The sequence below is a fragment of the Macaca nemestrina genome, chromosome 14, assembly GCF_043159975.1.
Source record: "Macaca nemestrina isolate mMacNem1 chromosome 14, mMacNem.hap1, whole genome shotgun sequence".
NCBI classification, from domain to species: Eukaryota; Metazoa; Chordata; class Mammalia; order Primates; family Cercopithecidae; genus Macaca; species Macaca nemestrina.
The window spans coordinates 117,947,571-117,960,415 of NC_092138.1; the positions used below are offsets into that span (position 1 = coordinate 117,947,571).

General features: G+C 50.1%; 1 protein-coding gene and 2 pseudogenes across 4 annotated transcripts in view; 1 reads left to right on the forward strand and 2 right to left on the reverse strand.

The window, feature by feature from the left end:
- Positions 1-12,845, forward strand: part of LOC105471948 (RAB, member RAS oncogene family like 6) — a 33,106-nt gene that overhangs the window by 1,582 nt on the left and 18,679 nt on the right. Inside the window, exon 2 of one of the 4 annotated variants that reach the window (XM_011724807.3) lies at positions 191-483. The exons of 2 other annotated variants lie outside the window; for them this stretch is intronic. In XM_011724807.3, coding sequence (XP_011723109.2) covers positions 285-483 — 199 coding nt within the window. In that variant the 5' untranslated portion in view covers positions 191-284. Of the gene's footprint in view, positions 1-138; positions 484-12,845 lie in introns of those variants that run through there. One more of the 4 variants, XM_011724808.3, reaches the window with a different exon arrangement.
- Positions 3,960-4,703, reverse strand: LOC112424943 (nucleolin pseudogene; annotated as a pseudogene).
- LOC139358281 (nucleolin-like) lies at positions 5,219-10,253 on the reverse strand (annotated as a pseudogene).

Below are 12,845 nucleotides of genomic sequence, written 5' to 3' on the forward strand. Positions count from 1 at the left end.
CTCATGCCTGTAATCCCAGCACTTTGGGAGGCCGAGGCGGGCGGATCACGAGGTCAGGAGTTCGAGACTAGCTTAGCCAACATAGTGAAACCCCGTCTCTACTAAAGATACAAAAAAAAAAAAAAATTAAAAAAAAAAAAAACGGTTGGTGTCCGAACCAGGGGCCGTATTAGCCTTTCTTATACTCTAGAGCATACGAAGACAAAGGACATTTTGATGAAGTTCAAATTGGAGTCAGAGTGCTCATCGGAAAGAAAGCGCAGCTAACACGTTTAGGAACAGAAATGGATTATGTTGAAGACAAATTATCCATTGTGTTTGTGTTCAGTAACCCAAGCATCAAAGGAACTTGTGGCTGGGGAGAAGGCTTGACTATTTGCAATCTCAGGATTCCTCTGGCTGGAGCTCCCGGACTCCTGTGGAAGCCTGGGGGCTCGCTGAAGAAGTCACGTGACTGGAACCTGCTTAGTGCTCTGCTGTCTGGTAAGGAAAATAAAGCGGTACATTTTGAATAAAAATAAAAGCTCATTTTAAATGTGTTATAATTGAAACTTTATGTATATCTGGCATTCGGAGAAGAGAATATTGAGTTAAAATACTGAGTTTACGCAAGTCTTTAGACTCTGCATTTGGATTCTTTATTTAATTTTATTGCTTATAATATTGGCTAAGCTCAGTATTAGTCCCTGGGAAATTAGGCCTGGACCTGGAAACTGTTCACCTTCTGAAAAGGCTCCCCAAGGGTCCTGGGCGAGGTCCACCTTATGCACCAGGACCACCCCTGCGAGTGTGACTAAAAAGGGCAATAGGGTCCTTCCAGAGGAGAAAAGCCAGTCTCCAGTACTTGGAGGACAGGTTATGATCTCCTAGAACTGAATGAAAGGTGGTGAGACTGAGAGAAATTCGGATTTGTACCTAAATTAGATTTTAGAAAGATGTCGTCTTTATAGTTGAATAATATGCAGTTTTTTAACTTTTGAGTTTCTGTGTTAGAATAGAAAGTGTCTAGTATTTATTTTCTTATCTCTTTTTTTTTTTTTGAGACGGAGTCTCGCTCTGTCGCCCAGGCTGGAGTGCAGTGGTGTGATCTCGGCTCACTGCAAGCTCCGCCTCCCGGGTTCATGCCATTCTCCTGCCCCAGCCTCCCGAGTAGCTGGGACTACAGGCGCCGCCACCTTGCCCGGCTAATTTTTTGTATTTTTAGTAGAGACAGGGTTTCACCGTGTTAGCCAGGATGGTCTTGATTTCCTGACCTCGTGATCCTCCTGCCTCGGCCTCCCAAAGTGCTGGGATTATAGGCGTGAGCCACCGCGCCTGGCCTTCTAATATTTATTTTCTCAAATATTTTACAGAGGGTAACAGACCAGCAGTGTGACCAAGACAGAGATGAAGGTTTTTAGGGATGAGAGTTTCCAGGAACTGCTGCTGGTTTCCAGGAGTCTGGGCCCTCCTCCTGGGCCCTGCGTTTGCTCAGAGTCACTAGCGGCCCGGCAGAGGCCCAGGACACCCATCGGTTTTAGAATGAAAACTCGAATGAGACATTGGGCTATAGTTGATTAAAAAAAAAAGTCAAACTCTGTCTAATATTTGAAGAGATTTATTTTTGAGCCGCACATGAGTGACCATGGCCCATGACACAGCCCTCAGGTGACCCTGAGGACATGTGCCCACGTTGGAGGGCACAGCTTGGTTTTATGCATTTTAGATGTGAGGCATTGATCAAATACATTTAAGATATACAATGATTTGGTCCACAAAGGCGGGACAACTTGAAGTGGGGGCCTCCAGGTCAGAGGTAGGTTTAAAAAAATTTTTTTTTGCTGGGCGCAGTGGCTCACGCCTGTAATTTCAGCACATTGGGAGGCCGAGGCAGGTGGACTACCTGAGGTCAGGAGTTCAAGACCAGCCTGGCCAACATGTCGAAACCCCGTCTCTACTAAAACTATAAAAATTAACCGGGGGTGATGGTGGGTGCCTGTAATCCCAGCTACTCAGGAGGCTGAGGCGGGAGAATCGCTTGAGCCCAAGAGGCGGAGGTTATAGCAAGCCGAGATTACGCCACTGCACTCCAGTCTGGGTGACCGAGTTAGACCCTGTCTCAAAAAAAAAAAAAAAGGCCGGGCGCGGTGGCTCAAGCCTGTAATCCCAGCACTTTGGGAGGCCGAGGCAGGTGGATCACGAGGTCAGGAGATTGAGACTATCCTGGCTAACATGGTGAAACCCCGTCTCTACTAAAAATACAAAAAACTAGCCGGGCGTGGTGGCGGGCGCCTGTAGTCTCAGCTACTTGGGAGGCTGAGGCCGGAGAATGGCGTGAACCCGGGAGGCGGAGCTTGCAGTGAGCCGAGATCATGCCACTGCACTCCAGCCTGGGAGACACAGCGAGACTCCGTCTCAAAAAAAAAAAAAAAAAAAAAAAAATTTGCACCGCCACACCTAGCTAGTTTTGGTATTTTTTAGAGAGACAGGGTTTCACCACGTTGCCCAGCTAGGCTCAAACCCCTCTGCTCAAGCAATCTGAACCCCCTGGCCTCCCAAAGTGCTGGGATTACAAGTGTGAGCCTCTGCGCCCGGCCAGATTATGTTTCTTATCAGACTTACAGTCAGCGTTGATGTTAAATGTTAAATGCTGGTGAGCTTTTCCTGAATTCCAGAAGGGAGGAGGCCATAATGAGGCGTGTCTGACTCCCCTCTTCCCATAATGGCCTGAACCAGTCTTTCAGATGAAATTTGGATGGCCCTGGCCTAGAAGAGGAAGTCCATTCAGATGGTTGGCAGGCCTTGGGATTTTAATTTTGGTTTACACAATTTTGAAATTATTTGCATATAAAATTATTTGGAAAATTATTTGAAATTATTTGGAAGAAAGATTGTTGCCTGAATTGGTCTGTCCCTTTCTACTGTGATTGGACACAAAAGATCAGCTTATTTGGTGCAGAATTTTTCTGTGGTGTTGCTCCTGAGTGAGCATTATTGCGCAACTCTGATACCGGCCGGGCCCAGGAGCTCGAAAGCCAGAGTCCTCTCCAAGTAGACATTGGTGCACATTTAGAAATGGGACTTAGCAGGCCGAGCGCGGTGGCTCACACCTGTAATCCCAGCGCTTTGGGAGGCTGAGGCAGGCGGATTACATGAGGTCAGGAGTTCAAGACCAGCCTGGCCAACATGGTGAAACTCATCTCTACTAAAAATACAAAATTAGCCGGGCGTGGTGGCGCATGCCTGTAATCTCCAGCTATTCGGGAGACTGAGGCAGGAGAATCACTTGAACCCGGGAGGCGGAGATTGCCGTGAGTGAAGATCACACCACTGCACTCCAGCCTGGGCGACAGAGTGGGACTTCGTCTTAAAAAACAAAAAGGCCGGGCGCGGTGGCTCAAGCCTGTAACCCCAGCACTTTGGGAGGCTGAGACGGGCGGATCACGAGGTCAGGAGATTGAGACCATGCTGGCTAACACAGTGAAACCCCGTCTCTACTAAAAAATACAAAAAACTAGCCAGGCGAGGTGGCGGGCGCCTGTAGTCCCAGCTACTCGGGAGGCTGAGGCAGGAGAATGGCGGGAACCCAGGAGGCGGAGCTTGCAGTGAGCTGAGATCCGGCCACTGCACTCCAGCCTGGGCGACAGAGCAAGACTCCGTCTCAAAAAAAAAAAAAAAAAAAGTTTATATGAATATCCAGTCAAAACCAACATGGAAAGTATTACCCTTGAAATGTTATCTGTACGAATTTCCAAGGAGACCACAGGACTGTAGACTGTCTTGGAATGTCCTCAGAAGGCTCTGTCACTGATCAGGTAACAGAGTAAAAACCCCAGCATCCTTTCTTTCAAATGGGAGGGGGAAAGACAGAGGGACAGAAGCTGTTCAAACTTTGTCTTCTTTCTTTGTGGCTTGTGGTCACTTCTGCGTCCTCAGAAGCTGCCTCGCCCTCCAAAGCCTTCCCGGCTTCTGCCCCTACCTCATCCTCCAAAGCCTCCTCTAGCTCCATCACAACCCCCAAAGCCACCTTTGCCCTTAGGTTTGGCCTAGTCCAAGTTACCTTTGCTTCCCTCAATTTCACCATCTTCTGTGGCCTCCTTGGCAGCTTTGGCATCCTCCTCACTGTTGACATTTATAGAGCCAAAGCCTTTGGAGCATCCGGTTTTCTAGTTGGTGACTACCCTTGGCCAACAAAGCTGTCGAATGACTGAAGTCTCTTCAGTGGTGTCGTCAGACCTTTGACAGACAGTTTTAGATGGCCGGCTTCTGGCAGTAGGTGATCCTTGCAACTCCAGCCTGTTTGCTCTGCCCCCAATTTCCCTTTTATTATAGGAATGTAAAGCTTCTTTATCATCTTCCAATGAAGCAGACTCTATCAATGCAAGCACACCCTTTAGATTTGCTGTTTTGGTTCTGAGGCATTTTCATAAAAGCTGTCTTCTCAGATACTTCCTGAAGAGTGTCTTCTGTTGCACTGTAGGAGAGGTTGCTTAAACCAGAGTTTCTGATTCACCACTCCAAGCGCTGTGCTCTCCATCACTGTAGAGTCTGGATTCTGACCTTTCTCTCCATCATAGCGCAGGGAAATAGATCGGCCATCAATCTCTGTTCCCTGCGTTTCTTCAGAAGTTTTCTCTGCATCAGCTTCTGTGTTAACCTCAGTATAAGCAGTCCCTTTACTCTTCCCATCCTTACTAACTAATCTGATCATCCACAGCATCAGCTCCGCCTTCTGGGTTCACGCCATTCACCTGCCTCAGCCTCCTGAGTAGCTGGGACTACAGGCGCCCGCCACCACGCCCAGCTAATTTTTTGTGTTTTTAGTAGAGACGGGGTTTCACCATGTTGGCCAGGCTGGTCTCAAATTCCTGACCTTGTGATCCGCCCACTGCGGCCTCCCAAAGTGCTGGGATTCCAGGCGTGAGCCACTGGACCTGGCCCGTAGATACTAGTTTCTAACTCAGGACAGACTTGTTAAAGTTGAGGTTTCCAACAAAGATTGAAAGATGCTCCAGCCTGGCCACAGGTGAAATCCCGTCTCTACTAGAAATACAAAAAGTAGCCAGGTGGTAGTGATAACCGCCTGTAATCCCAGCTACTCAGGAGGCTAAGGCAGGAGAATCACTTGAGCCTGGGAGGTGAAGGTTGCGGTGAGCCGAGATCGTGCCGCTGCACTCCAACCTGGGCAAGAGAGTGAGACCCTGTCTCAAAAAAAAAAAAAAAAAAAGACGCGGTTGGTTCTATGCTTTGCACTTTCCACTTTCTGTTTCTTGGCTTCAGAAGCTGCTGTTTGGTCATTTCCTTCGTTTTCCAGGTGCTTCTTTGACAGACACTTCCTCCTCTTCGTCATCTTCATCACTTCATCCTCTCCGTCATCGTCACCCTCGTCCTTGTCCTCATCATCCTCTTCGCCTTCATTCTCAGCCATCCTCCTGGCTTTCACAGGAACAGCTTTCGTAGAAGCTTTTCTTTCCCTTGGCTGCTGCTGTCTCCATAACTGCTGCTTCAGAGCCATCTTCCTCAGCATCCTCCTCATCGTCCTCGTTGTCATCCCCTGAGGCAGGGGCACCCGCTGCTGCCTTCACTACTGCTGGTTCAGAGTCATCCTCCTCCTCATCACTGTCTTCCTTCTTGGTGTTCTTGCTGCTGTTTGCCCCCTCAGCTGGGGTGCCCCCTTCTTGCCAGGAGCTGCTGCCAATGCTTTGCCTGGTATGGCTCCCTTCTTGCCAGGTGTGGCCACTGCTCTCCTGCAGTGACAGTTGCTTTCTTGGTGGGTGTGGCACCTGCAGCCTTTTTGTTGGGGAAACTGCCACCTTCTTGGCTGGGGTTGCAGCAGCCTTCTTGCCTTTCTCCTGAGGTGTGACAGCCTCTTCTCCACAGCCGCCATCTTCTTCATCTTCTGACATTTCCTCATCTTCACTTCCTCCTTCCGCCTCCTTTGGGGGAGCAGCCATTTTCTTGGGGTCACTTTGGTTTTTACCTGCCTCGCCACCAGGTAGTCTGAAGCGGCTGAGGATAGGAAATCTTTGCAGGGTGCAGAGTGGGAGAGGGGCAGGGCGTGGCTGATACCAGCTGCAGCACAGGCTGTCAGGGTGGGGAGGCGGCCGGGACCTTGTAGTGGGCCCCGTAGGAGATGTGCTGGCACCGTGAGAGGGCCGGCTTAGGAGTTAAACCTTCGTGCATCTGAGATAAATCATAAGCTCTTCTTGGTATGGAAATGTAAGAAAATGATTCCATATTTTGCAGGAAACCTGCAGGAAAGTGAAGGAGTCAAATTGAATCAGGGTAAGAAGGGCTCAGGGCCTCAAATAGAGCTCTGTGTTTTCTGCATAGTATTTTCTAAAAGAAGCTTAAGACAGAGATCGTGTTCACATCCCATTTAGTAAAAGAGGAGGTTTACCGTGAGGTTAAGTACAGGGCTTCTTAGCGTTTCTTAGATGAATCCTAAAGGTTTTCCAGGTGAATCACTTAGTCAGCTTATTCCAGCCAACATTTAAGATTCTGAAATTAAGCAGAAAAAAAAGAAAACAAAACCTAAGATCAAGGGACCAGCAGGAGAAAAAAAAGATTCTGAAGTTGATTTGATTTTTTTTTTTTTTTTTTGGATATAGGGCCTTGCCCTTTCATCTAAACTGGAGTGCAGTGGCGCAGTCTTTTCAATGCAGCCTTCACCCCCCTGGCTCAAGCAATCCTGGTACCTCAGCCTCCCGAGTAGCTGGGACTACAGGTGCACACGACCGTGCCTGGCTGAGTTTTGTAATTTTTGTACAGACAGTGTTTCACCACGTTGCCCAGGCTGGTCTCAAACTCCTGGGCCCAAGCGATCCACCTGCCTTGGCCTCCCAAAGTGCTGGAATGACAGGAGAGAGCCACTTGAACCAGCCTAATTTTTTTCTTTTTGAGACAGAGTCTCGCTCTGTCACCCAGGCTGGAGTGCAGTGGCCAGATCTCAGCTCGCTGCAAGCTCCGCCTCCCAGGTTCACGCCATTCTCCTGCCTCAGCCTCCCGAGTAGCTGGGACTACAGGCGCCCACCACCTCGCCTGGCTAATTTTTTTGTATTTTTAGTAGAGACGGGGTTTCACCGTGTTAATCAGGATGGTCTCGATCTCCTGACCTTATGATCCGCCCACCTCGGCCTCCCAAAGTGCTGGGATGACAGGCGTGAGCCACCGCGCCCGGCCCAGCCTAACCTTTTAACTTAAAAGTAGAGGTTAAGCTGGGCATGGTGCCTCACGCCTGTAATCCCAGCACTTTGGGAGGCTGTGGTGAGTGGATCACTTGAGATCAGGAGTCTGAGACCAGTCTGGCTAACATGGCAAAACCCTATCTCTACTAAAAATAATAGAAATTAGCTGGGTGTGGTGAGCACATGCCTGTAATCCCACCTACTTGGGAGGCTGAGGCAGGAGAATTGCTTGAGCCCGGGAGGCGGACATTGCAGTGAGCCGAGATTGCGCCACTGCACTCCAGCCTGGGTGACAGTGAGACTCCATCTCAAAAAAAAAAAAGGGGGGGGATTAATTTTTTAGAATAATTAAGCCAGACTATTTTACTTGTTTTATTTCTGATGTTACAGGATTTCTTGTAATTAGCTTTTTTGAAAAAGAGTTTGTGGCTATATAGTAGGTGTGTATATGGGTAATTAGCTTTTAAAAGGAGTAAATTTCATTTCAAGGGAGAGAAAATAAGACACTTCATTCTCAAAATCTGAAGATAATAGAAAACAAATGTATGTTAAAATTGGTAACGACGTAAAAGGAAGCAACCTTAAGACTAGTCAAGTCTGATGCCCATAATATGTGCGGTTATTATGTCAATTATAAATTAAACATAGAAAAAACCATGAGTAGACAATTTGTGTTTGAAAAAGAAACAAAGAGAATAAAAACCTCTAGAAATGAAAAACATAGTCATTAACAGTTAAATCAGGCTGGGCGCAGTGGCTCACGCCTGTAATCCCAGCACTTTGGGAGGCCAAGACGGGCAGATCACGAGGTCAGGAGATCGAGACCATCCTGGCTAACACGGTGAAACCCTGTCTCTACTAAAAAATACAAAAAAAAAAAATACTAGCCGGGCAATATGGCGAGCGCCTGTAGTCCCAGCTACTCGGGAGGCTGAGGCAGGAGAATGGCGTGAACCCGGAAGGCGGAGCTTGCAGTGAGCTGAGATCTGGCCACTGCGCTCCAGCCTGGGCGGCAGAGCGAGACTCCGTCTCAAAAACAAAAAAAATAAAAAATAAAAACAACAGTTAAATAAGTTGGCAGACAGGAGAAGCAGCACTAACCCAGCTGAAGAGAGGAGGAGCAGTAGTGTCGGGAGGAGATGTACGGCCCTGGGAGGAGGCGATGCCAGCCCGTATCCAGTACAAGTTCCAGGAGAAGAGAGCAGGAAAGGAGAAAGGGAAAACTGAGGATTTTCCAGAGTTCATGAAATACAGGAAACTCCAAGAAGTCCAGAGTTTAAAAAACATCCACGGCTAGATACATCATTGGAAATTTTCAAAACATTAAAAAGTAAACATCTTAGATGCAACCAGAACAAAAAGACTTCCCTGAGAGGAACATGTGGTGAACTGGTGACCAGCTCACAGCAAACCTGTGGCTGAGGGGGCCGACGCGGGCTGTGGGGGGCTGACGCGGGCTGAGGGGGGCCGATGCGGGCTGTGGGAGGGCCGATGCGGGCTGTGGGAGGGCCGATGCGGGCTGTGGGAGGGCCGATGCAGGCTGAGGTCTCTGCCTGATGAGCACTTCAGAGCAATGTGACTGGCTCCATTTCAGCCGCAGTTTGAGGCTCACTGTGCAAAGGCTCTTGTAGAAATAAATACTGAAGGTTATTCTTCAGAGAGGTGGAGTTGAGCTTGAAAGACAGGAGAGGGATTCAAAAAGCAAAGAGGGCTGGGTGCTGGCTCACACTTCTAATCCCAGCACTGTGGGAGGCCGAGGCAGGTGGATCACTTGAGGTCAGGAGTTTGAGTCCAGCCTGGCCAACATGATGAAACCCTGTCTCTACTGAAAATACAAAAATTAGCCGGGTGTGAGGGCAGGCACCTGTAATCCTAGCTACTCAGGAGGCTGATGCACAAGATTGCTTGAACCCAGGAGGTAGAAGTTGGAATGAGCTGAGACTGCGCCACTGCGCTCCAGCCTGGGCAACAGAGCAAGACTCCATCTCAAAAAAAAAAAAAAAAAAAAGCAAAGGTAAACAAAGAAACTGGTAAATATGTGGTGAAAATGAAATACATTTCATTTTCATACATTAACATACATTTGGTGGGCCAGGCGTGGTGGCTCACACCTGTAATCCCAACACTTTGGGAGGCCGAGGTAGGTGGATCATGAGGTCAGGAGTTCAAGACCAGCCTGGCCAACATAGTGAGACCCTATCTCTACTAAAAAAATTACAAAAATTAGCCGGGCGTGGTGGCATGTACCTGTAGGCTCAGGTAATTGAGAGGCTGAGACAGGAGAATCGCCTGAACCCGGGAGGTGGAGGTTGCAGTGAGCCAAGATTGCATCACTGCATTCCACCTTGGGCAACGGAGTAAGACTTCATCTCAAAAGAAAAGAAAAGCAGCATTGGGTATGTTAAATCAGTGGTAATCATTATTTATATGGGGAATAGAAACTACCGGAAGTAACACAGCCCAGGGTGAAGCTAGACTGTCAAGGCATTGAGATCTCTATATTAAGAAGAAAGTAAAGAGATGTGTTAACTTCAGACTTTATTGCAGCAGATGTGAGTGTTGAAAATTTAAGGTTAACATTCAAAATGTAGAAACAGGTTGCAAACCTTCCAAATAAATACCAGGCAGAAAGAATACTTTCTGAAAACCACCTTTTCCTGCTTTAATCAAAGGCATAGAAGGCTGGGGGAGGTGCGAGTAAACCAGAGCAGGAACTAAAAATCATAAAATAACATGGCAGCAGCAGTTGTCAGTAAACAGAACTCACCAGCTCGAAAGAATGTGAGATTCGAGGGATTTTTTTCTTTAATTTGGCTATGTGGTGTATAAGAGACACATCCAAAACAATGGTGTTGAAAGTTAGGAGTTGGAAACAAGACACTAGGTAAACAAGACCCTAGGTAAACTAAGAAAGCCGCTCTAGCTATAGTCCTACCTGCCGCAGCTACAGTGATGCTATGCAGAATATACTTCAAGATGAAAGAGAACGGGTAGAAATGTGAAGGGTTACCGCAGACTCACAGAAATTCTCTGGACCTAAGGGCTCAAGGAACGTAGATTAAAGTGGACCATCCTCACTGGCGCCATGGCTTATGCCTGTAATCCCAGCATTTTGGGAGGCTGAGGCAGGAGGATTGCTTGAGCCCAGGAGGTTGAGACCAGCTTGGGCAAAAAGCAAGACCCCGTCTCTCTAAGAAAAACATAGTAAAAAAAACTAGGCCTGGCGCAGTGGCTCACACCTGTAATCCTAGCACTTTGGGAGGGCAAGGCAGGCGGATTGCCTGAGCTCAGGAGTTCGAGACCAGCCCGGGCAACATGGTGAATCCCCGGCTCTACTAAAATACAAAAAATTAGGCATGACGGCATGTGCCTGTAGTCCCAGCTACTTGGGAGGCTGAGGCGGGAGAATCACTTGAATCCAGGAGGTGGAGGTTGCAGTGAGCCAAGATCACACCACTGCACTCCAGCCTGTGCGACAGAGTGAGACTCTGTCTTCAAAAAAAAAAGAAAAAAACTAACTGGCAGGTGTCTGTAGTCCGAGCTACTTGGGAGGCTAAGGTGGGAGGATCACTTGAGCCCAGGAGATTGAGGCTGCAGTGAGCTAGGATCGTGCCACTGGTCTGGCTCTAGCCTAGGTGACAGCGAGACCCTGTTTGTAAAAACAATACTTTTTTTTTTTTTTTTTTTTTGAGACAGAGTCTTGCTCTCTTGCCCAGGTTGGCATGCAGTGTCATAATCTCAGCTCACTGCAACCTCCACCTCCTGGGGTTAAGCAATTCTCCTGTCTCAGCCTCCCGAGTAGCTGGGATTACAGGTGCCCACCACCATGCCCGGGTAATTTTGTATTTTTAGTAAAGACAGGGTTTCTCCATGTTGGCCAGGCTGGTCTGGAACTCCTGACGTCAAGTGATCGCCCGCCTCGGCCTCCCAAAGTGCTGGGATTAGAGGCGTGAGTCACCACCGTGCCTGGCCAATAATAATTTTTGAAAAGCAAAAATAAAATCAAAGGAAAGTTTAGAAAATAAAGGGAAAATCTCACAGCAAAATGACAGGTAATGATACGAAAAAAAAAAAATAGAGGCTGAGTGTGAGTGTTGCAGTATTCAAATAATGTAAATTATGAAAAGAGAAAAATATCAATGGAAATTCAAGGAAAAGTGCGGCCAAGAAAGACGTCCTTCACTAGATGAACTTCACTAGATAAACTCCGTGCATCCAGATGGTGGAACATTATTTAGTCCTGAAAAGATGTTCTCAAGCCTTGAAGAGGCCTGCAGGAGCCTTAAGTGCGTATCGCTGAGCGAGAGAAATTATTCGGTGCGACCCTAACTCCGACATCCTGGAGAAGCAAAACGGACCAGATGCGTGGAATGAGCTCCCACGTTCATGAGGGCAGGTTTCCGGCAGTGGCATCGGGAGGCTTTGTTCACGTGAATCTCTGTGCTTGTCTACCTTAAGTTCCTTACAAAGAGCATGTGCCAGTTTTACAGAATGAAGGGAGGGGATTTTCTGATGCGTAGGGTGGAGGAGCCAAGATGCCGGGACCCGGGGACGGGAGCGCGTTGGTTCTGGCGGCGGGAAGACGGGCGGTCGCTGGGACGTCTCAGCTCTCCGCGTCGCTAACGCCCCACCCCGGGAAGGACCCGGAGGGGACCACCGCATGTGGACGCACCGGGAAGCACAGCCCGTGCGCCGCCGCTCAGGCCGTGGGCCTCGGGGCCGCTGGACGGACGTGGATGGCGCCGCCGTTCTCTCGCGGGCCCAGCGAGGCTGTGCGTGCGCGGCCCGGGCAGTCCCTGCGAGCCTGGGCTGCTGCTCGTGTGGGGGGCGGCAGCCGCCAGGCTGAGCCTAGAGCTGTGGGCTGCCCCCGGGTTCCTGCCTCGGGACGGAGGAGGGAGGGCGCCGCTGCCGTCTCGCGGGGGCCTGACTCCCTCCCGGCTGCGCTGAGCGCCTGCGGCTCCGCTTGTGGCTGCTGCTCACCACAGGCTGGGCCGCCGGGCTGGGGGCGCTGCGGGCGGCCTCGGTCTCCAGGTCCGCCGCCGGGAGGGAGGGGAACAGGGCCCCGCCTTCGCGGGGTGGGCTCGGCCGGGAGGAGCGCGGAGCCGCCTGGCTGCCCCGGCGTGTGCGGCCGCCGTGGCCGTGAGGGCTCCCGGGTCCCCTCTGGTGGCTTTGTCGCAGGGCAGGCCGGCACGTGAAATCTGGCCAGAGGTGTTGCAAGCTGGCACGTTGAGGTACCTAGAACGGGTGAGGAAATGAATAAGCTTCGGGGGAAAAGAAACGATTGTGGAAACGGTGCCTTGAGGCAGGAGGAGGGAACGGGGCCAGGAGAGAGGAGCCGGGTGGGCCACAGGGACAGCCCAGGGCCCCTCGGAGCTCCGAGGCCGGGCGCCCTCTGTGTTGGGAGCGTGGGGTCCCCCTGACAGAAAACCTGGTGGGGAGTTGCGGGAGCGAGAGCAGCCTGCAGACCTGACCGAAGATGCGGGGAGCCGGCGGGAGACCTGAGACGTGGGGAAGTGGGAGGAGCCTGCAGACCTGCTCCTCGGTTTCCTCTGCTCCCCGCCACCGGCTCCCTTCCCGACGTCTTCCCTGGCTCTCCCCTCATGGAAACGCGGAGGACGGCCAGGGCTTCTGCTCTCCCCCGTGGCTGCGGTGGGCTCACCGAGACCCGTGTGAGAAGCT